The following is a 25,923-nucleotide window of genomic DNA, read 5'->3' on the forward strand; positions in this document are numbered from 1 at the left end:
GTTTTCTAACTGGCTAGGCTTCCTGTGTGGCCATCATAAGCAAGCCAATTTGTTTAATTTAGGTTTTAAGAATAGGATTAATTGGTCTGAGATCTTGAATCTTAAAGAAGGAACCTTTTGCCAGACACCTTACCTTTAGACTTCAACAGTGTGCTTACATGAATCGCATCTCTAAAACAAAGAATAGATTAGCAGATGAAATATTATATTCCTTTCCTATTGATCATGATCACACAATTTGATCAATATAGAAAAGATGCACATTTGGTTTCAAGCTATGTGTTTGAGCAGAGCCAGTAATCCTTAAATTACATATAATATTCACATCTAAATTTTTCCTAAACTTGTGCCCAGGAACACTTTAATCTATATGGGACCAACAAGGATTTCATCTGTGTTCCTGTGTTCCACAGCAAGGGAGACTGATCCATCCTCATTCTTGCCAGGTGTTTGTCTAAACAGCTCTCAAGGATGACCTGATTAGGGTGAGTGACCTAGGTCTGTTCAGCCTTGAGAAAAGAAGGCCAAGAGAGGATCTAATCAATGTCTGTAAACACCTAAGGTACAGGAGGCAAAGGGACGAGGCCAGACTCTTTTCAGCAGTTTGTGGCGATAAGGGGAAAGGGCCACAAACTGCAGCATAGGAAGTTCTATACAAATGTGCATAAGAACTTCTGCACAGTGACAGTGAAGGAGCCCTGGAACAGGCTGCCCAGAGAGGTTGTGGAGTCTTCCTGGAGGCGGTCAAGATTCACTTGAACGCCAACCTGTGCAACCTGGTCTAGAGAGCCTGTTTTACAGCAGGCTTGGACTGGATGACCTCTAGAGTTCCCATCCTGCCCCTACAATTCTGTGAAGGATCTCCAGTGCCATAATCTCAACAAGTTTCCCAGGTAATCTATTTCAGTACTACATTACACTTATCATCAGAGGAACTTTGCTGATATCTAGTCTAAATCTTCTCTCTAATTCAAATAAGTAAATTCTTGTATTATAAGCCACTGGCACTGCCAATTATTTCATTTCTCCATTTATTAGCCTCTTATGTATTTGAATACTGTTATGTGCCTCTTCTGTATGCTTTAATTTAAGTGACCCTACACCTTCAACTATTGTTTGTGCGTCATGAATTTCCTGATTTTTGTTTTCCATTGCTCTACTAGGGACTCAGCTGGTTCCTGTCTTTCTTAAATCACAATGTCTGCAACTGGAGAGATCTTAGTCCTTATTAATGATAATCAGAGAGACTGAATTACATTGTTTTTCACACTGCATTTATTTGTTGCATTTAGGTATAATGCCATCCCACAGTATAACCGTGTATATGAAGATGTACAGTTTGAAGACTATAATGCTGATGAAGATGAAGTTGAAGGAAAAATGATCACGGCTTTACTGAAATAGCCCTCATTTTTGTGGCATTAGGAGCAATCTAGCAGATAATTCAAAAATCACAGAATTGCCTTTTCAGAAAAAAAAAAAAGCAAGAGAATTTAGACTCAACTGAGTATCCATTCTTTGTCTGACATTACTTGAAAAGAAAATAAAATGTGATTTGTTTTTAGTTTTTTGTTTTTTTTTTTTCCTTTATAGAGCTGTAGTAGTAAGTAGTTACTAAGCAGTAGTAATTCAGGCATCTTCACGCTGTTGTGCGTGATATCTTGAACTGTGACCTGGGCTTCCTTTCTGAACTGATGTGTTCTGCTACCATGGCTACTGCTGATGTTAGCTGCCAGGTAGGCTTGAGTTTTAATATCTCAATTTTAGGGACAATGAAAAAGACCAGGCTCAAAATGTGATGAAGTGTTTACATACTAAGTATAAGAGTGGTATAAGAGTGGTTAGTATGAAATAAATATTGAGACACAAGTGCATCAACTACATCTTGCAGCTCTCATTTTTCTGTGGGCAGTATTTTTGGCCTTTAAAGGATAAAAGAAAAATCATCTGGCAGATCCTCTTTTTTCCCAGCTCTGAGTATACCTTCAGATGCTACTCAGACCAGCTCTGTCTCTCCCCAAAATACCTGGTTTGAAACTGCTAGAGCTTTGGCTGTTCTTTAGCACTCTGTGGCCACTGGACTTTGGAGCTGGTTCTTTTAGGGCTATTGCCTCTTCCTGGGCTTTTGAGACTAGCCAGGAAGGTACGTGCTGTTCTCACTGGCTAATGAAGATGGTCAGGATTTCATCTTTTGTCATTGCTCTCCCAATAGAAAATAATTTGACAAGTTCATATTTGAAGAGCTCTTCAATCATGCTTGCATGTTTTAGTTATTAAAAAAAAAAAAAAAAAAAAAAAACTTAAAAAATATTGAATCTGTTCATTTCTGCATATCTACGTGCTATTATTAGAATTACCAATTTTGACAAAGCTTAGTGCAGATCTGTTTTTAATTGTGTGTATATGTACATATTAATATATATCATTATGTTTTCTGTTTGGAAATATAGAAGGTGAAAAAATATTAAAATTTTACAATAGCCTGTTTTGTGTCTGTAGTGTACTAGATTATCCAAAACCACTAGATAACATAGAACTTTAGAGCTATTAACTGCATAGACAAGAGAATAAAACAAGGTGTTTTTTTTTCACTTCTGTTTGTCAAAACTAATATTTTCAGTGACACTTCCCTCTGGTGACTAGCTTCTAAGGTCGCTTCAACATCACTCAGAAATTATAGCATAGTACTTCAGTATGGTTGGCTATGGATCTTCATGGCCTATCACTATGTATGTGGTAGTTAGGGTTCTTTGTTAAACTAATACTCTACTTAGATTAATGCACTTATATTCAACCAACTGTATGCACATAATATCTAAAGTTAAAGTCTGCTCTATTTAGTGCCAGGAGGATATCTGGAATGTACTTAATTGAAATCAGTCCTTTTTGCTGTAATTATAAGTTGGTTTATCATTTTCTCCTGAGATTCTTTTCATGAAGAAGATGAGGATTTTCAAAACTTTATGCTATTTTTCCAGCTAGATAAATGATTTAAAATTGAGTTTATCTTTGGAGCTCGCTGTAACACATCCATATCTAAGCAACTTTTGTACAACTTTGCTCTGAAGATGTTCAAGTAGAACTGTTCCATCTGGCAGCTAGCAGTTTTTAAACCCTCAGCAGATTTCAACCTCAGTGGAACTTCAGTGGTATGGCATTAGAGTAGTGGAAGTGAAATGCATCCTTTCCCAACTCATTAGCAGATTTCAGAAGATTTTATCTCAGAATTTGTGTCAGCATAAGAAAGAGTAAAAAATTGCTCTCTCTGCTGATGACAAAATGAATTCTTTCCAAAACAAAAATGAAAAAAGAGAAACATCTGAGCAGCCCCTGAGAGCAAGCACAGCCATTGAAGACATAAAACTTACACTTCAAGAAAGGAGAGTAGCTCTGCTGTGCAAGTGCATTGAATTTGCATTCTGAGATCTTTGGACTCATTGTACAGGCAGTATAGAATCAATCTGTCCATGAGCATATGCTATTGCTTGCTTGCAATAGATGGAAGGAAGATTTAGTTAAATCTCCTTTTTGTGAACTTGGAAGTGTTGGCAGTCAGCACTTAGTTTTAATAATGAAGCTTTTTATCAGGTGCCTTTAATATGGTAAACAAAATGTTAATTTGCAGACAGGTTTGAGTATAGATTTTTCTTCAAAGAAAATACATGAGGGGAAGAACTCAAGACTTACATTGCAGAGTTATTCATAAACATATCAAAAAAGATGTTAAAATGCATGATACAAAAATCCTTCCTTTTGGGTTTCTTGCAAAGACAATCAAAAAGACTAAAAATTACATCTGGGTTACAAACAGTAAAGTGTAAAAAACTTAGCAAGGAAAGGGAAGCTTTCAGCACTAATGAGAAGCAAAGGTTTCCTTTCATGTATACACAGATTCAGAAAATCATCTAATTGCTGTCCCTCCTGACTTTTGTCTAATTTTAGAGGTCTTGGAACACTCGAGTTTCAAGTCAGAAAAGTCCTGCTAGATTTTGGTGGGATCAGAAGTAGTTCTGGAGGGTGGAGAAAGAGATGTTGGGAAGTGTACATCAGAGGGACTCTATGTGTGCCATCCAGCTGTGCTGGATCCCTCTGTGATTTCCATGATCATTGCCACTTTGATGCAGGTTGAGGCTGTTCAGATGAAGAGCCTCCTTGAGTCAATGCAGGTATAGTCCTGTTTGCTTGCTTCTGTATGAATGGTTTCACTTCTCTTTGTTCTCTGCAGATAAAGTTGGGTATTCTGGAGGCTCCTGGTGGCTTCTTTCCTATCAAGGCTATGTAGTAAGGCACGGGGAAGAGCATAAAGCTTCTTACTCTTGGGTCTTGTGCTGTTGCCTGGTGTTTCAGGCTGAATGCCATGAATGTGACTTGCTCATCCTGTGGATAAATAAGATGGCTGCTCTGAAGGTAATGCCTCCTATTTTATTATGTTGGACCACATAGTCAAAGGTGGATGTTGGTGGTATGGCAGTAGAGTTCTACCATTACATTTTGTTGCAGTGTGACTGATGGCAGCAGAGGGGCAATCTGACAAAATGGTGTCAGACATGGAAGTGTGAATGAAGGTGAGGAACTGAATTTGTCCATGTGGAAAAAAATGGCACCCACTGATATTCATTGACATTTTCTGAATGTTGATGGAGACCAAACAGTGGGCACGAGCACAGTGAGGCAGTGAGTGGTGCATTTCAGCAGAGGTGACAGTGGGTCATGCAAATTTTTACAAACTCTGGATGGAGGCTCTTGTTCACTACTGCTAAAAATGCATAGCTAGTGGTAGTGACTATATTGAAAAATAGTGTTTTGCAGCTGATAATGTTATCTAACAAATAGAGTTAATGTGCTTTTTGTGTCCATTGTAGTTTCCATGGAAATTAATAGGAGTCATTACTTTCAGAGCAACCTAGATCCTGTTTCAGTGTAATGCATCATTTTTTATTTTTCTAAAAATGATTCTAAGGGAATTTGAATTAATAGTCAGTGATAACTGTCTGAATCATTTAAGTATTTACCTAACTGTACTAACTGCACCTAAAAAAAATGAATTAACTGATGTTTCAGAATATAAAAAACAATATGTTCCTGTTGAAGTTATCCTTTTGCTTTTATCTATCTTCTCTACTGAAAGGAAAACACAGAAGATCTCGTTTCTTATGTGAGCTGAAATACTGGCATCTTTTTTTCTGAAGTGTTCCTTTAGCTTTCAGGAATATGGTAGCCATGGCAAGTAATCTTCCATTTTATCCTTCAATAGCTTCAGAATAACATGAGTCCCAGAATGGTGGCTTAGTTTTGCCAGCACAGTTGTTAGTGGTGGATGGAATCAGCTCTTAGCAGCACTACTGTATAAGCATTAAACATATATTAACTTTTAATATATTTATATAAATGTAATGTATTAACATTTTCAGCACTTTATAGGTCTTGAAGCAAAAGGTGAAATTTTTTGCGGACTGCTTCTGCTGCTTAGTTGGGCATTGCCTCAGAAATCCAAATGCTGAAATAGATTTCTATTTCATATAAATAGAATAAATTTAATATAAATAGAATAAATTTAAGATTTCTCCTGGCACTGGAGACTTCAGGATAACAATCTGTCCTCTTTAGGATGTTCAGAAGTCTTCCTTTGTGCCATCCCAAGAATACTTACTGCTTTCTGCATTAAGATTGAACTCTAATATAAGGATCAAAACACTGTATGTAAATATAATTGCAGAACTGAGGATGTGACAGATGAAAGGCTTATTGTACTGTGGCTGCATGCCCTCCAGCTGGTAAATTCTTCCATTTCATTCATGGGAGACGGCTCGTAGAGATTTGAATTGGCACCTTCCATGATGACTTAACTACCATGTTATACTCTATTTTTTGTGCAACAACTTTTGCTGATTTTCTTCCATCTTGTAGAGGCTAATGTTCACTAAGACAATTTAAAAAAGAGTAAATAAGCGTGAGAGAATATTGACTTTGATTCAAAGTTCTGTTCTGAATTAAAACAACACAGAATTGAGCCCAGATTTGTCACCATCCTAAAAGGTGCTTTAAGTGCTTTCCCTTCTCACTGGGTTAGTGAATATTTAAGTTGTCCATGCAAAGTAAACTCCTTAAAAACAGAATCAGTGGGAAAGGCTGTGAACAAATCTCTCTAGATTAATACCTTAAAAATATTGTAGCTAGGTTGCTTTAGAGAAGACATGACTTTGGATTCTCACAGGAAAAAGAAAAATTTGTATCTGTGAAAGGTGAGAAGGACCCCATAAGCAAAAGTAAAAGAAGGCTTCATAGTGCCTGAGAATAAGGGGGGTGAAGGGGAATTGTTAGAGATATTTTATAGAAGCAAGAATGTAGAGCTTGTTAGAAAATTAGGGATGGCAGACATTGGGTCTCGCATAGTGATGGGGGTGAAGGTCATAAAGGCCATAAAGGGTTTGAGAACAGCCCGAGGACATTTGGCAGGGGGGTGATTAGATGTCCACAGGGCAAGAAGAAACTGTTTTGGGGGGATGCCCCCCTGAAAGGTCAGAAGTTTACAGCGAGAAAGGTCAGAAGCTTCGTGAGGAAGACAACAAATCTTCATCCCACGACGCATGCAAGAGGGGAGGGTCTGCATGCTAACGAACTCTCGGGGGTGTAATGAATAGGTATCCGAATTCTGGGAAAACTATTGATTATGTTTTAGCTTGGCCTGTATCTGTAGCACGATTTTTCCTGATGGTGTCCAAGTTAGGATCTATCCCCCTTGCACCCAGCGTACATGCACCGCTGAATAAACCGTACCTGCTTTGTAATATTGGGTTACAGAGTTTGATTCCACACATCATCTGTCTCCATTAATCTGAGTGCATAATTTTTTTGTGTGTGCTTTCTCTCCTTAGTTATTTTTTAAGTGCTATCAAATAAAATATTTTAAATGCGGCCAAAAAAGCAACTTTGAATATTTTAAAATGAACTGTTTGGATATTTAAAAATACCTCATGCAAAATTCAACCCAAATTTGCAACTACTTTGGCTACTGTGGAAATAATCTATTTGTATATCTGTGTTTGGCATATAAAAAATCTGCTAAAAAGAGTTTAATAAGTTCTCTAACCAAAGGATATGCTTGGTTCTCCAGGAAAAATGCTTATTCCAGAAATGTGGAAATATGTTCTCCAGACCCCTGGGATAAGCTGACAGCAAGTTTGCTTTTCACAACCTGATTCTATAGCGGAGTCATTCAGACTATAGGTCCTGCAGGGACATTTCTAAAAGAATCCAACTTTATCACCTTGTATTATTAATGTAACTTGCCTCAATGCTTCTATTAGAATTCATAGTTTTTGCAGCTGCTGTATCTTTAGAAACATAAAAGTATACAACAGTGTCTCTATCCACACATTTTTAGGACTTAATTAGTGATGAATGACATTTGATGAATTATATTGGTATTTCTTACATTATTCAACGCATTATTTTTCACATTCATACAGCATATTTGTACTCAAACTAGCAAATTATACCCAAGCACTAGCAATTGTTGCTATGGAATAGTTCTTACGTATGGAACGACATCATCAATAACAGTAAATTACATTTTTCACCTTCTCAGCTACTAAGTAGAAAGCTCCTCCTCTCTTTATTTTTTTCATTTTTATTTCTTGTTTATGTGCAAATATATCTGATATCTCTTAATGGACATTGTTAATTTGATTTCTAGGGCTGGAGTGGTTCCAGAACTGATAAATATATTTGCATAAAAATTCAGTCTTGTGCTGTCATGGTTGGACTGTGTTCATTATTAAAATAATGAGTTCTAAAGAAGTCACTCAGCCTGTTAAAGAATCTCTCCCTATGCATTTTCTGCAACGTTTATTTGTTATTTTTATTCCGGTGGCAGAAAAACAAGCTGGATGTTGACTGCACATTCAGGGTGAGTCTGTGAAGGAAATGATCAAACTCTTACCTCCTCAGCACATAGAATTTTAAGTATCCAAGTACTCGTTTTGAACCAATGTTTTGATTTAAAATCCTAAGCAAGGAAACCTTCTTTGAAACAGAAAATGATAAATTTCACAAATGTTAAACTAAAGAAAAAGAAGTCCCACTTTTTACTAGCTTACATTCTTCTTGAATACTTTGTTTTGCAGAAATAACACGTAACAATGAAATCTCTGATTTAGATGTTTCTCTCTTCTTCCTATAATAAATGCTCTTGCATGTCAATGAATTCAATATTAAAATATATCATAATCTAAAGCATCAAAATAACTTACCTATTTTTGGACTTCATACACCAGATGACAATGAGAAGAGGTTTACAAGTTATTTAAGCTCGGGACCAGATTGAACTGTTAGAAATATCATTGCAAATCTGGAATTATGTTCTCAGGATTAATAAGATTAAATTTGCTACCTGAGATCAGCATCTGGCCCAGGCTTTTTTTTTTTTTTTTTTTTTTCCTAGAAGTTCATTTCAGTAATTAGTACTGCCTGAAAGAAGAAACATAGAAAAATTAAATGTCGGGCTGTCTGGGTTTTGATAAACCTGAGAGTTTGTGTAACATTTTACTTTATTTCCAGATAAGGGGACAGAGACCAATGGCAGACTCCAGGGCAGACTCCAGTCTGCATTTGATTTTCTTTCAGGATGTATCATAAACATTGAAGAAGTACTTTAAAATAATACTTAATTTTGAATTAGGAATTTCCCTCTCCTTTCGCCATCTAGAGATTTTGTATTACTTCTACACAAAATGCGGAGGAGCAATTGCACAAAATTAACATACAGAGAGGTTAAAGATGCAATTTTCTTTAGCAAGCCATTTTGTGCGAGCAATTTTTACTAGTTTAATCCACTAATGTGTCTGCACCATTATGTCTGAAATGATTTCTCCAATTGCTTGGGAGAAAAAAAAAGCAATTTACTTGCCGTGTTTCCAGATTCTTTGTGTGTGATTATTATTATTGCATCATTATAATGCAAATATCCTGTGCTGGATTCTCACAGTAGCTGACTTATATTTGCAACTGCACTTTATGTTGGACTGAATGTGGTTTTTGTTTATTTTTTTCTCAAGCTGACAAATATTTCCATGGTCATTTTACTTTCTGTCTTTGACATTAGAATTTGTGTTTAATTCACCTCTCTTTCCAGAATTAACCACAGTCATGCAACCATTTTCTTCCAAATTCAAACATTCAAAAGTCTGAGCATTGTCACTGGCATCACATGGCTTCTTTAAGGGTATTTTATATATATATATATATGTATGTACATAAAGGGTATATATATATATAGGGTGTATATATATATATATATAAAGGGTATATATAATATATATATATTGCAAATTGATTTTCATAACTACATGTCCTTTTTGTTAGAGGTTATTTGCAGTCTTAATAGCAAAGAAGGACTTTTCAGCCAGTTATGATATTCTTTTTTTTTTTTCTCTATTATATCCTCTCTTGTCTAGGCCTCCTCATCTAAAGGGAAATAATTTAAAAACAATTCTTAGAATATAGTGGAAACTGAGAATTCATAACACATAACAAAATATTTGCAGAATTCATACTATGTGCTGTGTGGTTCTTGCCTTTCTAAAAAGGAACAGTTCACAGCCTGTGAAGTCCTGATTCAGATTGCTGATCCAAGCATTAAGTGAATCTTTAAGAAGTGCTTGCAAATGACAAGTTTAGGAACCTTGGGACTCATCTCAGGGAAATTATTATACCTCCTTGAGGATTGCTGCAGAAGTCAAGGAAGTATCCAGGAAAGAGTATCGTTTCAAATATGCACAAAAATAAAATACTGGTATAAAGAATAAATGTTGATTCATATCTAAATAAATAAGAATGCAAATGTCCTGGCTTCTGACTCTGAAAGGGAATGTGGAGACTGGAGTGAGAGTTGCTACAGCAGAGCAAAAATACTGGAAGTCCAGGAGGAAGGTAACCACTGCTGAAGAGGAAGCTGATGCATTTTTTGTTGGCAGCATGTAATATAATTCAGAGTTCAGAAGGACCAGCTAGAATGGAACCATCAGCTATAGAGTTGTGCAGAAATGACAGAGTTTCTGGAAATAATTTTCTGAACTTTCTGCAAGATAAAAAGACATTGTAGTGCAGTGAAAGATTGAGAAGAAAGATATTGCATGGGAGCAGTAGACGAGACATAACGGATGACTGGGGCAGAAGACAGGTTAAATATCTACTGTAGAGCTGATAAGTACTCATAACTGCACAGCCTTGCCAAGTGATTTCTGAAGCATATGGTTTTCCTTCAACATGAGTTGAAGGAGCAGCTCCTTAGGCTTGCCATTTAATGCTAAGAGGATCAGCTTTCAAGATTACTGTTATTATCATGACAGAGATTTTTAAGAGTTGGTGTTTCTGTTAAAGATACAATCACAAAGGAGTTAATTACCTCTGACAGAAGTCAGATTGACGGTGGTACTCAAGGGAGTATGCTAGTGAAAGGGGAAACAATGACAGCAGTCACATCAAGAGTATTCCTTCTGTTGAGCCTCAGAAAAACCTGTTGGTTGACTCATACAATGAATCACAAGGTCTTCAAAACCTCTTGGACCTATGAGCTAAACGTGTAGTCATTGCCATTCAGAGCAAATTCTGAACTTTTCAATGGTTTGTGCACAATAAGATGGATTAATGATTATCAGAGAAACATGGAACATGGAAAATAATTCAGAGAATTAAAGGATCAAAGCTATTCAGCTGTGGCGAGGGAAAGAAGTCATTTAAAATTTGTAGGGAAAATGGGGGATAGGAAAGAAGGGCAGAATCAAACACTAATGAGATGCAGCTAGCAAAATATGCTTTTACTTCCCTGTTCCTTTCTCCCTCTGGTGTGTGTTAGATGGAAGAAAACTTAAAATTTTATTTATATTGGCTTTCTAAGCCAAGGAAGGATGAGTTTACAAATGAAAGATTTTTCATATTGGGTTGTTTTGTATGTTGAAATCATTGTTTCTATATATGTGATGATTGAATTGCATTGTGTGTGCAGTGCAACTGAAAGTGTAATTACACGTTCTTACTTATATAATAACTAGCTGTTTAGAAGTCATCTCAAGTATTTCTTACTAGTAAAAATTTCCTACTAGCAATAGCTAATGAGAAATGTATGAGAAGAATTAATACATTCCTGGACGTGAAAACACCTGTTGGAAACAAAGCCATCTCATAATCAGGTAGCTGTAGAGAGCGCTAATGTCTCCCCTGAGAGTTCTCCACACTAAACAGTCCCGGTTCCCTCAGCAGCTCCTCACACGACTTGTGCTCCAGACCCCCCACCAGGTTCGTTGTCCTTCTCTGGACACACTCCAGGGCCTTGATGTCTTTCTTGTAATGAGAAGCCCAAAACTGAACACAGTACTCCAGGTGCAGCCTCACTAGTGCTGAGTACAGAAGGCAGATCCCCTCACTGCTCCTGCTGGCAACACTATTTCTTATACAAGCCAGGATGCTGTTGGCCTTCTTGGCCACCTGAGCACACTGCTGGATCATGTTTGGCTGATCATCGATCAATATACCCAGATCCATTTCTTCCACAGAGTCTTCCAGCTACTCTGTCCCAAGAAGCCTAGAGCATTGCCTGGGATTTTTTGTTTGTCTGTCTGTCTGTTTGTTTGTTTGGCCAAAATGCAAGATCTGGCACTTGATTTTGTTGGACTTCATCCCATTGGCCTCAGCGTGGTGATCCAGCCTGTCCAGATCCCTCTGTAGGGCCTTCCCATCCCCAGGCAGACGGACATGTCCTCCCAACTTGGTGTCATCTGCAAACTTACTGAGGGTACACTCAATCTGCTCATCCAGGTCACCAATAAAGATATTGAAGAGGACAGGCGCCAGCACTGACCCCTGGGGAACACCACTCGTAATCAGTCACCAGCTGGATTTGACTCCACTCACCACCACCCTCTGGGCCTGGCCTGCTAGACAGTTCCTTCCCCAGCAGTGTACCTGTCCAAACCACAGGCTGCCAGCTTCCCCAGGAGAATATTGTGAGATACAGTGTCAAAGGCTTTGCTAAAGTCTAGGCAGACTGTGTCAACAGCATTTCCCTCATGCACTGAATGGGTCACTTGCTCATAGAAGAATATCGGGTTGGTTAAGCAGGACCCGTCTTTCATGAAGCCACGATGGCTGGACCTGATCTCCCAGTTGTTGAAATTAGTTTCTTATGTGCTTTTGATGATCAGATTTTTTTTTTTTTTTTCAGATAGAAGCTGTTAAAAATGGGATAATAAAAAATGAATTTCTCAGATACAAAGGGTGGCTAAGTTCCAAAAATCAAATTGAAAATTAAATTATATGGAGTAATAATAAACAAAAGTGATTGCCAGTATATTCAGATGAGATAACACATAAGAGAAGACTATCCAGAAAGATAATGACAATACTGCCTAGAAAACACTTCTAAAAATTTCTCTATTTTTATTGTCTACAGGCAATAAAAAAGCATCTTTTAAGAAAATTATCACATTTTCTGGCATGAAGACTAAGTAATTGCTAGTTAACAAAGAATTAAGAATCAAGAATTCTTAAGAATTATTTAAAATCTTACTGCATAGACAAAAAGCCTACATATGTTCCTCTCATCCACAACGATAAAAAGGATTGTTTTTCTCTGTAATTTCTGTGAAGATGTTTCAAATTAACAGATGTTTAATGTTTTGATTATACTCTTTTCTTACAGCACCCAAAGCAGATGCAAATGGGAGAACAGGTCATCTTCTCGGCAGAGCTCCATATGAGATTTGACAGACCTACTAAGGGCATGGTGAAGGTGCTGGCTGCAATAGATTGAAGCCACGTGACTGGGACAGACTGCCTCCTGATGTGGAAAAACGTCAAAGATCTGAAGACACTGGATCTATGCCACCTCACTGTAGTTACAGCTTGTAATTTCACACTCTGCAATAGGACTGTACTCCTTTGCCTTGTAGCACATGTATCACCAGTGCAATACCACATTGATGCTGGAGTTGCAACCAAAGTAGAGAATAGATTTGGAAAGTGAGGGACAAGAAAGGCTTTATCAGTCCCTTCTGAGTAAGTAAATCTTGAGCTGAATCTTACCCTTGATACTTAGATTAGATAAATCACTCAGTTTCTCAATAGCAAGATGAATTTGGGCCCTAGAGACAAAGAGTACAATTTTGCTCTGAAGAGCCTTTACTCTAAAACCATTATGTTAATCCAAATGCAACATCTTGTTTGCCACATTAGTCCTTGTTTTATTTAATATGTGTCAGATTCCATGCCTATGTCATTTATTCTGGACATGCTGGTTATTCATATGTTGAACTAGCATTTGCAGTCTTTCTCGGATAATTTGGAGGGATTCTACTCTAGGCAGTGTACAATGATTTGTCTTCGCTTGCTGACGTTAACAGCTGTTGCCTTTCACAGCTTTGGTTTTGCATTTGTGACCAGTCAAACTGCATTTTCTTTTTTTTTTTTTCAGAGTGTCTCTGTACTGTAAGGCTATTATTTATGATGCTTGCACCTGGGAGAAAGTTTTCTAACCAGTAAAAATCCATATTCAGTAAGAAGCTGGATGTAATGGATGCAGACAAAGTATTCAAGAGAGATAAGGTGGATGTGGCTTTCCTAGCTGTACTAAGCTTTTCAGGTTTGACTCCGTCTCAGGAACTCTCTCTCTCTCCAACTTTATTTGATTTATTAGTCTCAATTTCAATTAGATTGTATGATATGGTGTTATCTTGCATCCCGATATCGTAGTTAGTAAAATAAATTTTTCTCCATAGATTGTTGCTGCTGTTTTTGTTTTTTTTCCTTCCTTGCGCCCAGCTCCCATCTCCCTATCCCTTTTCCCTTTTCCTTCCCATTTTGTGGGGCTGGGGGTGGGGGCCGGAGCCTACAGCCCCCTTGCCACGGGCATAGATTAATCTAGTTAACTGCATGACAAACATGCTGTGTTTTTCCTGTGTTTTGAGGCCTGCAAGCTCGCCCTGCATGCTGTCTGGTCCCCAGCCCAGGGCATGTCATTCTCTGTGAGATGACCTTTCACAGTGTGATGTCACAGTTGTTGTTGCTCACACCCCTGTGGTGGGAGCGGTGGCTCAGTCTCTTGTGGGACGTGCGGGAAGTGGACCAGAGAGAGCGTTGTGCCTATCTGGAGATATCCTGCAATGATGGAGCGGCTGAGAGCCCTTCGAGGTGAGGTCCCTCCACCTCTTGGACACCGTGACGCTGCCCGAGCACATGTGTGCCTGCAGTGCCTGTTCAGGACATGCCAGCAGCACTGTCCTTGCTCTGCTGAGTGCAGCTGCCTGGCGTGGTTTCCCCAGGACCCCAGCAAGGGGAAGGCTTTCTCCCCTCTCCCCACCAACCAAACATGTGCCAGTGCAGCCCACCTGTGTTGTGGGGCTGGAGGAACGTTTCTGCCAGAGCTGGCCAGATGCTCGGCCCTGGCTCCAAGCAACACCAGCGGCAGCTGCTCTGCTCTTTCCTTCCAGGTCTCTTTGCCTGTGTGTGCTGCGTGCCCAGACGGACGCGTCGCAGGGAGAGCGGCAGGGTGTCAAGTCCTGTCCCTGCCTGTGCCGCGACTTTGCTGCTGCAGCGCCTGCAGGACCAGGAGGTGAGCTGGGGACGTGCGACCATCAATCCTTGCCCTGGCCCAGTGCCACGGTCCCTTGGGTGCCAGGCCCCAGCAGCACATCCACATAGCGATGGGTGGCAGCGGGCTGCTCCCTGGGAACAAGGGCGAAGCCAGCATGATTGGTCCCTGTCCCCAGGGTGTCCGAGCGCAGGTGTACCGTGAGCTGGAGAGCGTCCTGTGTGAAGATGACAGCCGCCTGCCATGCGGAGTGGTGAACAGGCTGCTGGCAGAGGTGTCCCAGGACCTGACGGCTGCCCAGGTAAGGGGTCACTGCCAAAGGCAAAGGGAGCGGCCTGCCTGCGCTGCTATTCTGCTGGCGGACGGCGGTGGCTTCGCCCTGCCGAGGGAAGGCCTTAGGAGGTGTCCTGTGCCGCGTGTCACCAGTGACTCTTTTTCAGGACGTGACAGACAACGTGAGGTTGGCTGCCAGCAATGTCCTGGTGTCTCTGGCCAGGACGCACTTCAGCTTGGTGATGGCCGAGCTCCAGGGCCACCTCAAGGCTGCGGGGGAGATGACCAAGGAGTTCGTGCTCATCACCTTGAGCAAACTGTTCAGCACCTACGGTAGAGCCCCTCAGCCTCCTGAAGTCTGTGACAATGGGGGAAAGCGGTCTCTCCCCTCTGCGCGTGATCTGCATTGAGCTGGGGGATGCAGGGCTGCAGCCCCTCCTCCCTCACTGCTGGAGCTCTGACCATGGCCCTCTCTTTCCCCTCTGCAGCTCCACAGTGCATCCCCTTTGTGTGGCTGACGCTGGCCGGCCTACGCAGTGTGGTGGACCAGGTGAGGAGCGGCCAGATGCTGCGCATCGCTTGTGCTGGTGAGTGTTGGCCCCAGAGCAGGGCGGATCGGGACAGCCCTTGCACCTCGCCCTGCTGCAGACTCACAAGCTCCCTTTTCCCTTGTCTTTGATTTTTTTGTTAGATTTTTTTAAAAAATTAATTAATTATTCATTTATTTTTTGGTTCTGTTTTGTTTTTTCAGTTGTGAAGCAATGGTCAGATGGAATCACGGCTCACTTGTCCTCTGGAAAGCAATGCCCCTGGCCTGCCGTGGAGAAAGAGCGAATCTATGAGAATCTTCACCAGCTCTTCTTCTCCGTGGTGAGGCACTGGCAGGACAGCAAGGAGGAAGAGGTGAGCACTGCTGCATTCCCAGCCCAGGATGGCAGCAGCTCTTTCTGTGCCCAGCAGGCTGAGAGCAGAGGGGTGATGAGAAGGAGTGGGCTGGCTGTGCAAAGGGCCCCAAACTGGCTCTGTGCTCGGGGCTGGATCTCCCTGCCAGGAAGCAGCCGCATGTCACAGCACTGTGGCAGGGAGAGCTGGGGATGAGGGTGTGGGGAAAGCCTCCCTGCCCTCCAGAGAGAGCCCATCTCCTGCTGTACAGGGGCATGGGGAAGGGGAAAAGAAAAGAGAAAGCCCTCTCTGTAGGAAGGGCAGACATTCAGTCTTTGATGCTAGGCCTCTGCCATCTCTCTCCAGGACAAACAGGCTGTCCTTGGGGCTGTGGCTTCCATGATGGCTGTCCTCCTGCAAGAGGAGCTGCACATCTGGGAGCAGTTCCTCTGGCTCATGCACCCATGTCAGGAGATCCAAGACACCTGCAGGGTGGCCAAGGTGAGATGCTGTGCAGGGCTCAGTGTAGACATGGTCTACTGCACTCTCTTGGTGCTGCTGGGAGGGGGGGGACAAACAAGAACACCTGTACAGGAGCTTTTCCCAGCAGACAAACCATTGGGAAAAGTTTTTCTGCTCCCAAGTGGCTAGATGTGGCTTCAGCCCTTCCTTCCTCTCCTGGTCTCTTGCAGAGCCTCACTACCTTCCTGGAGGTCTTAGAGGGAGTTCAGTCTGTCATCCCCAGGGACAAGTTTCTGGCCATCACCAGTGCTGTGTTCTACCAGGTAAGGGGAGCCTATCCTTGTGCCCACACACTTTTCCCCTTGGCTAAGTCTCAGGAGGACTGCAAGTCTCCAAGCCTCTGATGGCTGCTCAGCCCTATCTGCTGCATGCCCAAGGCTGCTGCAGAGCCGTGTGTTTGCCTCCCCCCAGGGATGCTGTGGGGCAGGCTGGGTTTTGTCTGCATGTCCTCTTCCCAAGAGTGCCAAGGAAGAGGAAAGCTGGGCAGCACAGCTTCTTTTCCGTCCTCAGTGCTGTTGTGATTTTCTCAAATGGACCTTGTTCCCACAGCTGTCTGATGACACCAAGCAGCACAGCGAGGCTGATAGCGCAGAGCTGACCCACTGCATCCTGCTGCAGGGTAAGGAGAGCAGTTTTGGCGGTGCTTGGCGGTGCCCTGGCCAAAAGCTGTCTCGCAGACCGCAGCAAGGGGCACGAGTTGCTTGCTAACAGTGCGGGATTTCCTCCCTGCAGCCCGAATCTGTCCAGAGGAAACCATCCTGTTTCTTCAGTCGCAGCTGGAGAATGAATGGGAGCCTGGATGTGTGGCAGCCCTGGGTCTGCTCGGCGCTCTGGCTCGCTCTGATGGTCAGTACCATGGATCGGGTCTTTTCCAGGGATCCCTTTTGCCACCTGGGTGGTGCCTCCACGCATGCTTCTGTGCTTCTCTTGCAGAGCCCGTTGTTACAGAGAAGCTGCCCCTGGCTGCAGAGGCTGTGCAGCGTCTGTGCAGCGACCTCAGGCTCCGGGTGAGCTGGTTTGGGAATGGAAAGCGCTGTGGGGGTGGGGATGCTGCTGCCAACACGGGCAGGGCTGGGGTGACCAGGGAGGTGCTGGGGCATTAACCACATGGTGGCAATGGCTTCTGTGGGGAGAGCAGGAGGAGTGGAGCGGGCAGGTCCCTGTGCTGCGCATGGAAAGCGCACAGCACGCTGGTGCTAAGGCCTGGCCCTCACGTCAGGAGCCAAGGCTTCTCCTCTGCTCTTGTTTTCTCTGCCCCTGCCCAAAGGGCTGTCCCGATGAGCAGGTGGCTTCCCTTTGCCTTCTGACCAGGAAAATCACACACAATTGACCCCTGGCAGGTGCGGAGGGCCATTCTGTATTTCATCAAGGATCTCCTCAGTGCTGACACCAGGAGCTGCTCAGCCTGGGATGTGGTGGGGCACATCTTCAGAGAGTTCAGCCGCGCCACGGGAAGAAGGGTAAGGACAGTGGGCAGCATCTTCTTTTGGGAGACCTGTGCTGCTCAGAGGCTGGCACAGAAGCAACGCTTTGGCAACATCTGAGCTGAGAACTGAGAGTAACCCTTGTTTCAACAATACTGTTGTGCAGGCAGCCGGAGACCTTTCTGCCCAGGAAGCTCAGGAGGAAGGAGCTCTCCAACAGCTGTGCATGGACATCCTGGGGTCACTGGATGTCTCTGTGAGAGGGATGTCCAAAGTAAGTCACATTCTGCCCTGCTGCTGCTCCTTGCCTTTGCACCACGTGTTCCTCGTCCCATTCCAACACCCCAGGTCTCTCCTCCAATACGCTCACAAGACACAGCACACAAGACTCAAGGAAATTCACAGAGTCCCATTCACCTCTGAGCGCAGGCAGGAATGCTGACATGCCTTGTTCTCTACAGCTCCTGTGGCCGCGGCTGCTGCTCTTTGTGGTGCCAGCCCAATACACGGGCATGCTGATCCCGGTCTCCCGCTGTGTCCAAGCACTGGCTGAGAGAGAGGAACTGACAAGGCGGGAGATTGAAGAGTTGGATCCCCATTTCCTCAGCTCCATGTTTCAAGGTAGGAGCAGAACTCCCCCCGTGAGCTCTGCTGACCTGTGTTAGCACCCAGAAGGGACAGCGGAGGTGCGTGTGGCAGGGCATGGCGAGCCTCGGAGTCTTACTCAGTACTTCTTTCTCCCCGCAGGCCCATGGCTGACTCCCCAGACACTGCTGGTGCGCCTGTTGGTGAGTAGATGCTCCAGAGGCCAGTGCCACAAGCCCCGAGGAAGAAGCAGCATGGCTATGGGCAAAGCTGTTGGCTGCTCCTTGCCCATCAGGGCAGAGCCAAGCTGCTTCCCTCCTGGGGGAAGCCGCCGCTGCTCTTGCTGCAGCAGTAACCCTGCTTCTCCTTGCTCTCACTCAGGTGGTGGCAGGGAGCCCTGTTGCAGGCAGCGAACTGCAAGCCGCTGCCTTAGTGCTGATGCAAAAGCTCCACAGCAGAATCCACAGAGCAGTGGGGGCCATGTGGGATGCAGAGATCCCCCTGCTGCTGCAGTGTGTCCAAGGTAAAGTACTGGTGGAGAGGGAGAGGTGGAAGCAGAGAAGGGGTGGAGTGAAAATGCAGGTCAGCTGCTGTTGCCATTCCAGGGAGACAATGCTGAGGCCTGGGGAGTTTTCCCCCAGAAATCTGCCCATTCCAGGGCACAGATGGGCATGTCACATCCCCTCAGACAGCAGTCTTGGAGCAGTTAGTTCTGTGTCCCTGCAGGGACAGTGTTTGTGAGGAGGGCCAGGTCAGTGGGTGGGGCGGCGTGCATGTCCCAACTTGGCAGTGCCGAGTGCCTGGGGCCAAGCCAGGTTTGCAGCAGCTCTTCTTCTGTGGCTTGATCCCAATCAAGGCTCTTTTGCTTCCTATTGCTGTGCAGGGAAAGAAGAGAGCTTCCCAGATTCTGCAGCGTGGGAGCGCCGACTGCTAAAGGTACAGCACTGCTAAGAGGCACGATACAGGGAAGTGCTTGCCTGCCTCAAGGAGCCCCTCAAGGAGAAGCACCGGGGGGAGCTGGGAGGGGGACTGTTTTTGAGACAGCTCTCCCCAGAAGGCTGCAGCAAGTTGGGAATGCGGGAAGAAACAAAGGGCAAGGGAACATTGGCTTCTCCTGTTCTCCAACAGTTCCTGAGGGCGTCAGTGGAGACGGTGGAGGACGAGGCTTGGACCAAGGGCCTGAGCTGTGAGCTGAGCCGGTCCCTGAGCAGCTGTCCCAGCAGCTCTGGAGAAAAGGTGAGTTCCCCCCAGCTCTACCCAGCGGTGCAGCCGCAGGTGCCCAACTGGGGCTGGGGCTGCAGGCGGTGCTCTGCCCACGCGGGCTGCTTCCCCAGCCCGTGCCCCCCAGGGAGCCTTTTGCTGCCAAGTGCCTGGGGGCTGGCTAAAGCTCAGCCCTGCAGCTGCTCTCAGCGATTCCCTGGGAGTGTGGGTCCTTCCCACCTGGCTCTGTCTGAGCAGGTCAGGCTGCTGCCACATCTCAGCTTCTTCCTTCCCTTCCCATGCAGTCCTTCCTGTACAAGGCTCTGGGGACAGTGCTGGGAGCTTGTAAGGGAGTCCTCCATATCCAAGAGAAACTGCTGCAACACCTGCAGGAAGCAAACGCAGAGGAACCATCTGAGGCCCAGGTGAGCTCTCCTCTCCTTCTGGAGAGCTTCTGTGAGCGTCCCCACTCTGTCCCTGGGACAAAGGGCTTCTGGCCCTTTCCATCTCCTCACTGCTGCCATTTCCCTCAGGCAAGGATGGGCCTGGCTAGTGTGGCTGGCCGCGCCAGTGGGTTCAGACCTGCACCAACTGCCCCTTGTTCTTTTGTGCAGGGAATGATCTCTCTTCTCAGCCATGCTGCTGAGAGCAACTTCCGTGCAGTCTTGGACACGCTCACCATGTTTTCATCCAGGCTGTGCAAGGGCCGAAATTCTAGGATTTCCAGGCACAAGAAGGTGAAGCATTACGGGGTTTCCATCTTGGCTTTCTTCCGCCTTATGTTCACAGCAGCTCCTGCCTTGGGAGCTCAGGTGCACTGTGGGGCACTGGGGCCATTGGGCCAGTGTCTCAAGGCATTTGTTTCTCCCCACACAGATGGAGCTGGACAGCACGAGAGCTCACGCCACACGCAGCGCTCTCATGCTCGCCCATGGCAGCTTAGCACTGTGTGCCTCCAAGGAAGAACTGCTCGCCCACGTGGAGGGAGACATTGTGGGCAACATCCTGCTGCTCTACAGCTGCAGCTGCCAGGTGAGAGCTCAAAGCGTGCCAGGGTATCTGAGTGCCCAGCTGCAGCCCTTCCATGTGGAGGGAGGCTGAGATGGGCCTTCTCTTTCAAAGGCCCCACGGGGAACAGTTTGTGGCCAGCTGAAGATCCAAGCCCTTCCCTTAGTGCTGCCCCCACGTGTCCCCCTTGCATCCCTTGGCCCTTCCTGCAGTTCAAAGAATGTTCTTCTCTCTTGGGCCTCAGGACTTGCAGAACAAGCTTGCGCTGGTGCAGAGCATCACCAACTTCAGCTCCGCCTTCCACGCTGTGGGGGACTGCTTTAATCTGTCCTTGAAGGGCAAGCTGCTGGAGATCCTGATGGTGAGTGCTTAGAGCCAGGGCTGTCTGCAGTGCAGTATTGGGCTGTGACACGAGGCTTGCTTCCCTGGAGGCAAACAGGTCTCCCTCAGCCACACATTTCCAGCTGGTGGGGATCTTTGGTGCTGGCAGGCAGCGGCTGAGCAGCAGTCTAGGTCCACCACCTGTGGAGCTGCTGCATCCTGGCACGCCTCCGTGGGAAACGTGGGAGTGATGGGGCTGGTGTGTGGCACTTGTGTCTGTCACTGGGCTGGGAGGAAGAGCTCTCGCGTGCCCCTTGCCCACTTTGACTGTATCTCTCTGGGACTTGCAGGACTTGCTGAAGAGGTATCACTCAGGCATCCCTGTCTCCCCAGTGCCCCTCAAGGTGGTTCTGGCCCTGGAGGAGTTGAGGTAAGGGCTGGAGCCTCTGGGATTGTAAGGCAGGACCTTCTGGGTAGCTCCTGAAGGCCTGGAGGGGGTGAGGAGCCGCATCTCCAGGATGCTGGGCTGCTGTGTCCAGCAGAGCTGCGGTTCTGGGCAGGGAGAAAGGCCCTGGTCCTCCTGTCTCCTGGCAGGGAAGAGAAGAGAGACCTGGGGTCTCCTTCCCTTCAGAGTGGGAGGTGGTTCACTGCTGCCAGGGAGGAGGCAGGCACTGCTGGAACTGAAGACAGTGCTCAGCAGCATGGGCTGGGGGTGTTGGCTTTGCAGCTGTCGATTAGGAGGAACTCAGGTTTTGTCTGAACCAGTCTGGAGAGCACCGGTAAAGGCCCTTTCTGCTTTCTCTTCCTCTTTTCCTCCTGTCAGCAAGCTGAAGCCCTCGGGAGAAGCAAAGGACATGTGTGAAATGTTGGCTCTGTGCTGCAAGAGCATTGTGACTCACCCTTCAGCAAAGATGATGCTGAAGATCAGGAAGTCACAGCAAGCAGCTCGATACCTTCAGGTAAGCTGTTGTAACTTTCCCAGCCACCTCTTGGTGGGAACCCTACCTCAGCACACACAGCCTATGCTCTGGCAGCAACCATGATGCCACACCTCACTCAATCCCCTCTTCTGCTTTCAGCTTCTGCAAACATCTTTGAAAGCTCTGGGCCGGCTGATGGCAGCCCTGCTTGAGACAGAGCCCACCCGTGACTTCTGCCAGAACATAATCCATGTGAGTACATGAGGGGCAAGGGAGAAAACAGAGTGCCTGTCGATAGTGGGGACAGAGATGTGGGGACAGAGAGGATGTTCAGAGCGGGAGAAATCTCTTGCTGACGTGCCAGCTCACTGCAAACTCGGAAATGGGCAGAGAAATGGGCTGTGCAGGGGGCAAGGCAGGAGACAGCCCCTGGCAGGCCACAGCTGAGGAAAAGCTGCTGGCTTAGGAGACAGGAGCGTCTGCAGAGAGCAGGGGCAGCAGTGCTGGTGCTCAGTGAGGCAGGGGGCCGCGTGGAGCACAGGGCAGGCCCTGAGGGAAAGTGCCGGGAAAGGAGGGACAGAGAGAGGGATGGCAGGAAGGGAAAGAAAGGATGTCTGCAGTGAGACAGGTGCTCTGTTCCAGGTCCTGAGGAGACCAATGACATCAGGCAACGTGTGGGAGCGCAGGAGGGCCCTGCAGGTCTGCTCCCAGCTGCTGGCTGTATGTGAAGAGCTTCGAGTGAGTAAAGAGCCCCACCGCACGCCCCCTGCTCCCTCTCCACTGCCCCTGAGCTGGAAGGCCAGCTTTCCCCTGCTGTGTGTGCTGTGTCACCCGCCACGTGGGGAAGGCACAGGTGGGAGAAGCTGGGGAGTGCTGGGGCTGCCTACAGCTTTGTTCCTGCCTCTCATCCCTGCAGAGAGAAGACGCCTGCGAGCACTTTGGCTCCCTGGTGGGATTTCTGGCACCTCTGACGTGTGACCCCATGCCCACCTCCCGCCAGTTGGCTGTCACCTGCCTGAGCTCCCTTCTCCGAATCCAAGGCAAGTAGAGCGAGTGTGCACCAGCCCTCTGCTCTCCTCTGCAGCACTAGCAGAAGCCCACGGGCTGGGCCCTGTTGACAGGAGAGAGAGGCACCGTGCGCAGCTCTCTTCTCGTCCCCATCCTGCCCTCTGTCTCTCTCCCTGGAAAGCAGTTCCGTTTCCAGAAGCATTACCGACTTCCCTTTTCTCCTTGTGCTCTTTCCAGCCAAGGTGACCAACAGAGTAATCGAGATGGGAGACCCTGGGAGCCTGTGTGAGGGGCTGCACGCCTGCAGCACAGTCTGTCAACTCCGGGCCTCGTCCAAAATCGCAAGGGTAAGTGGACCCAAAGTGGGGTGGTGGGATCTCAGTGTGTAGGCATCTGCACGCCCTTCTGCTCCCCACAGCCTCTCACACCATTTCCAGAATGAGCTGTCAACCTGAGAGCACTCTTCTCCAGCAAGTATCAGGAGGCTCTGAGCAATGTCTGTCCTTCAGGCGCCCAGTGCAAGGAGCTGACTCTATGATGTGTGTTTGTGTGTGTGTGTGATTGTGGCTGCTGGGAGGTAGGCTTTGCAAACACCATAGGTGGAGAAGGTGAGAGAAGGCTCAACCGCCTTCTGTATGAGTAGCAGGGTACGGACAGCAGGAGCATTGTGATTGCTGCCTGAGTGACCAGCAGGCTGCTGAACTAAGAATGCCCTCAAGATTGGCTTATGTTTTGAAGACCTGCCGCAGACCAGTGATGGGATCTCTTCCTTCTCATTTCTCTGCAGATGGTGTGCAGAAACTTCCCCATGGAACGCACCATCGACTTCTTGATGGCCATCAAGGAGACCTTCCGAAAGGCCAAAGGAATGCGTGTGCGTGCTGCTGGACAGTGGATGATCACCTTTCTGCAGATGTACAGAAAGGACATCTGTCGAGACGTAAGAGACTTTCTTCCACATGTCTTGGATTTTTTCTTGCTGTTGCGCTATGCCTTGTGCCATTTGCCTCTTGTGCTAAAGAAACACAGTCTGAGCACAGAGCCAGGGCTTGGACAAGGTTGCTGGTGTGAAATTTAGTCTTAGGCTTTGGCAGTACGTCAAGGGAGCAGGCACTGCTCATATGCTGAACGTCCATGGTCACTCCCTGCAAATTGTTCTTTCTCCCCTTCTTCTTTCAGGTGCCACTGATCCTCTACGTCCTGCGGAGCTGCACATCATCCACACAGCAGAGCATGTTCATGCCCTTCGTGTGCCAGGCGGTGGTCATCCTCACCCGCTGTCACACGGAGGTGGCGATTGACAATTTCTCCCGGCTGCTTGGGCCCACCGACAGGTATCAGCACTCCTGCCTTTGTTGTTGCTGCTTGCCTCTGCCAGAGGGATCCTGGGAGGAAGCAGCTTTTCTTTTTTCCTCTCAAAGTCTCTTTGAGGTGAAAATTATTCAGTCATGACTTGACACTTTCCTTTTTCTAGCGATACATGGAGGAGAATCAGAGAGTTTTGTCTGCAAAGGTGGAGGCGGTAGAAGAAAGCGAAACGAAGCAAAGCAAATCCGAGAAGGGGAGGGAAGAGAAGAAAAGGAGAAGGAGGAGGAGGAGGAGGAGGAGGAGGAGGAGGAGGAGGAGGAGGAGGAGGAGGAGGAGGAGGAGGAGGAGGAAGAGGAGGAGGAGGAGAGAAGGAGGAGGAGGAGGAGGAGATGGAGGAGAAGGAGAAGGAGAAGGTGTCAACGGTTTACGGGCTGGTTCGGCCCAGTTCCGTGACCAGCAGGGCGGAGAGATCTGCGGATCCACCCCTCCGGGAAAGGGGAAACAGGGGACCCCAAAAATACTTGAAAACAACAGCAATAATCTGAGGTGGAACAATAAAATGATTTACTAAATATAGTATTAGCAAAATACAATGAGAGAGAGAGAGAGTCTGTCTAGATGGTAGATAGACCTCACCACAATGCTGGGGTGAGAAGTGCAGTCCAGTTGAGTGACTGAAGAAGAATTGATGGCGAAGTGCAGATGGCGAAGCGCAGACAGCGAAGCGCAGGCGAAGAAGGATCAGGTGACCTTGCACGGAGTTAAATCTCCTTGCTGACCGCAAAGCCTCCTGGGGAAATGTAGTTCTTCTCCGTCGGACGAACATTCGGCAGATATCCAACCCCACCCCCAGTGCATTACATGATGTTATGGTGTGGAATACTGATGACCAAAAATCATAAAACCATGACAGAAGGAGAAGGAGAAAAGGAGGGAGGGGATATGACAGGAGGGGAGGAGAGGGGAGGGGAGGTAGAGGAGTGGAGGAAAGGGGAAAGGAGAGGAGGGGAGGGAGAAGGGAAAGAAAACGAAGGAAACAGTTGTAGTGAAACATAAGGTTTACAATCTAGAGACCCATACTCATAATTTAATACTTTTCAAAGAAAATGCAATTACAGTGAATCAGGAGGGAAAAAAGAAGACGCGCACAAAAAAAAAAGGAGGAGAGAAGAGGGAAGGGGAGGGCAGGGAAGGGGAGCGGAAGGGAGGGGAGGGGAGGGGAGGAAAAGGGAAGAAACAGAAAAGAGAAGAAAAAAGAAAAGAGCAGACGAGTGAAAAAAAAGAACCTCCTTGGCCACAAGGGCACAGTGCTGGCTCATGGTCACCCTGCTGTCCAACAGGACCCCCAGGTCCCTTTCCTCTATGCTGCTCTCCAGCAGGTCAGTCCTGAACCTGAATACTGGTACCTGGGGTTGTTCTTACCCAGATACAATTCTCTATGCTTGCCCTTGTTGTATTTCATGAAATTTCTCCCAATTCTCCAGCCTGTTTAGGCCTCGCTGGGTGGCTGCTCAGCCTTCTAGCACGTCAGCCACTCCTCCCAGTTTTGTGTCATCACCAAGCTTGCCAATAGTGCACTCACTCATGCAAGTCATTGATGAATATAGTGAATAGTACTGGTCCCACTACTGACCCTTGAGGGACTCCATTAGATACAGACCTCCAACCTGACTCACTCTGTCCCACTGACTCTGGCTTCTTTCCTTCAGTCAGTTCACAGTCCATCTTACTACTGAATCGTCCAGACCACGCTTCTGAAGGATCAGAGAAGGGCCCCACTGTAAAAGAGGAAAAAAGGGCTTCACGGAACTGGGGATAGAGACAGTTAGAGGTGGTTTACAGAAGCAGATATGTAAAGGTTGTTAGAAGAATGGGGAATGCAGACATC

General features: G+C 46.3%; 1 protein-coding gene across 1 annotated transcript in view; it reads left to right on the forward strand.

Annotated features, from left to right (window-relative positions):
• Positions 1–24,307, forward strand: part of LOC125688971 (maestro heat-like repeat-containing protein family member 2B) — a 142,941-nt gene extending 118,634 nt beyond the window's left edge. Inside the window, exons 10-41 of the mRNA XM_048935665.1 lie at positions 12,698–13,053; positions 13,469–13,636; positions 14,484–14,605; positions 14,763–14,885; positions 15,025–15,190; positions 15,346–15,444; positions 15,609–15,760; positions 16,106–16,240; positions 16,432–16,524; positions 16,811–16,880; positions 16,994–17,107; positions 17,195–17,268; positions 17,602–17,721; positions 17,852–17,959; positions 18,147–18,306; positions 18,433–18,473; positions 18,652–18,793; positions 19,154–19,206; positions 19,399–19,506; positions 19,776–19,895; positions 20,085–20,207; positions 20,347–20,502; positions 20,723–20,839; positions 21,150–21,229; positions 21,623–21,758; positions 21,879–21,971; positions 22,362–22,457; positions 22,636–22,759; positions 22,965–23,074; positions 23,515–23,667; positions 23,907–24,061; positions 24,202–24,307. Of these exons, the coding sequence (XP_048791622.1) occupies positions 13,567–13,636; positions 14,484–14,605; positions 14,763–14,885; positions 15,025–15,190; positions 15,346–15,444; positions 15,609–15,760; positions 16,106–16,240; positions 16,432–16,524; positions 16,811–16,880; positions 16,994–17,107; positions 17,195–17,268; positions 17,602–17,721; positions 17,852–17,959; positions 18,147–18,306; positions 18,433–18,473; positions 18,652–18,793; positions 19,154–19,206; positions 19,399–19,506; positions 19,776–19,895; positions 20,085–20,207; positions 20,347–20,502; positions 20,723–20,839; positions 21,150–21,229; positions 21,623–21,758; positions 21,879–21,971; positions 22,362–22,457; positions 22,636–22,759; positions 22,965–23,074; positions 23,515–23,667; positions 23,907–24,061; positions 24,202–24,253 (3,465 nt within the window). The 5' untranslated portion in view covers positions 12,698–13,053; positions 13,469–13,566 and the 3' untranslated portion in view covers positions 24,254–24,307. The remainder of the gene's footprint in view (positions 1–12,697; positions 13,054–13,468; positions 13,637–14,483; positions 14,606–14,762; positions 14,886–15,024; positions 15,191–15,345; positions 15,445–15,608; positions 15,761–16,105; positions 16,241–16,431; positions 16,525–16,810; positions 16,881–16,993; positions 17,108–17,194; positions 17,269–17,601; positions 17,722–17,851; positions 17,960–18,146; positions 18,307–18,432; positions 18,474–18,651; positions 18,794–19,153; positions 19,207–19,398; positions 19,507–19,775; positions 19,896–20,084; positions 20,208–20,346; positions 20,503–20,722; positions 20,840–21,149; positions 21,230–21,622; positions 21,759–21,878; positions 21,972–22,361; positions 22,458–22,635; positions 22,760–22,964; positions 23,075–23,514; positions 23,668–23,906; positions 24,062–24,201) is intronic.
• The last annotated feature ends 1,616 nt before the right edge of the window (positions 24,308–25,923 follow it).

The sequence above is a fragment of the Lagopus muta genome, chromosome 2 (genome assembly GCF_023343835.1).
Source record: "Lagopus muta isolate bLagMut1 chromosome 2, bLagMut1 primary, whole genome shotgun sequence".
NCBI lineage: Eukaryota > Metazoa > Chordata > Aves > Galliformes > Phasianidae > Lagopus > Lagopus muta.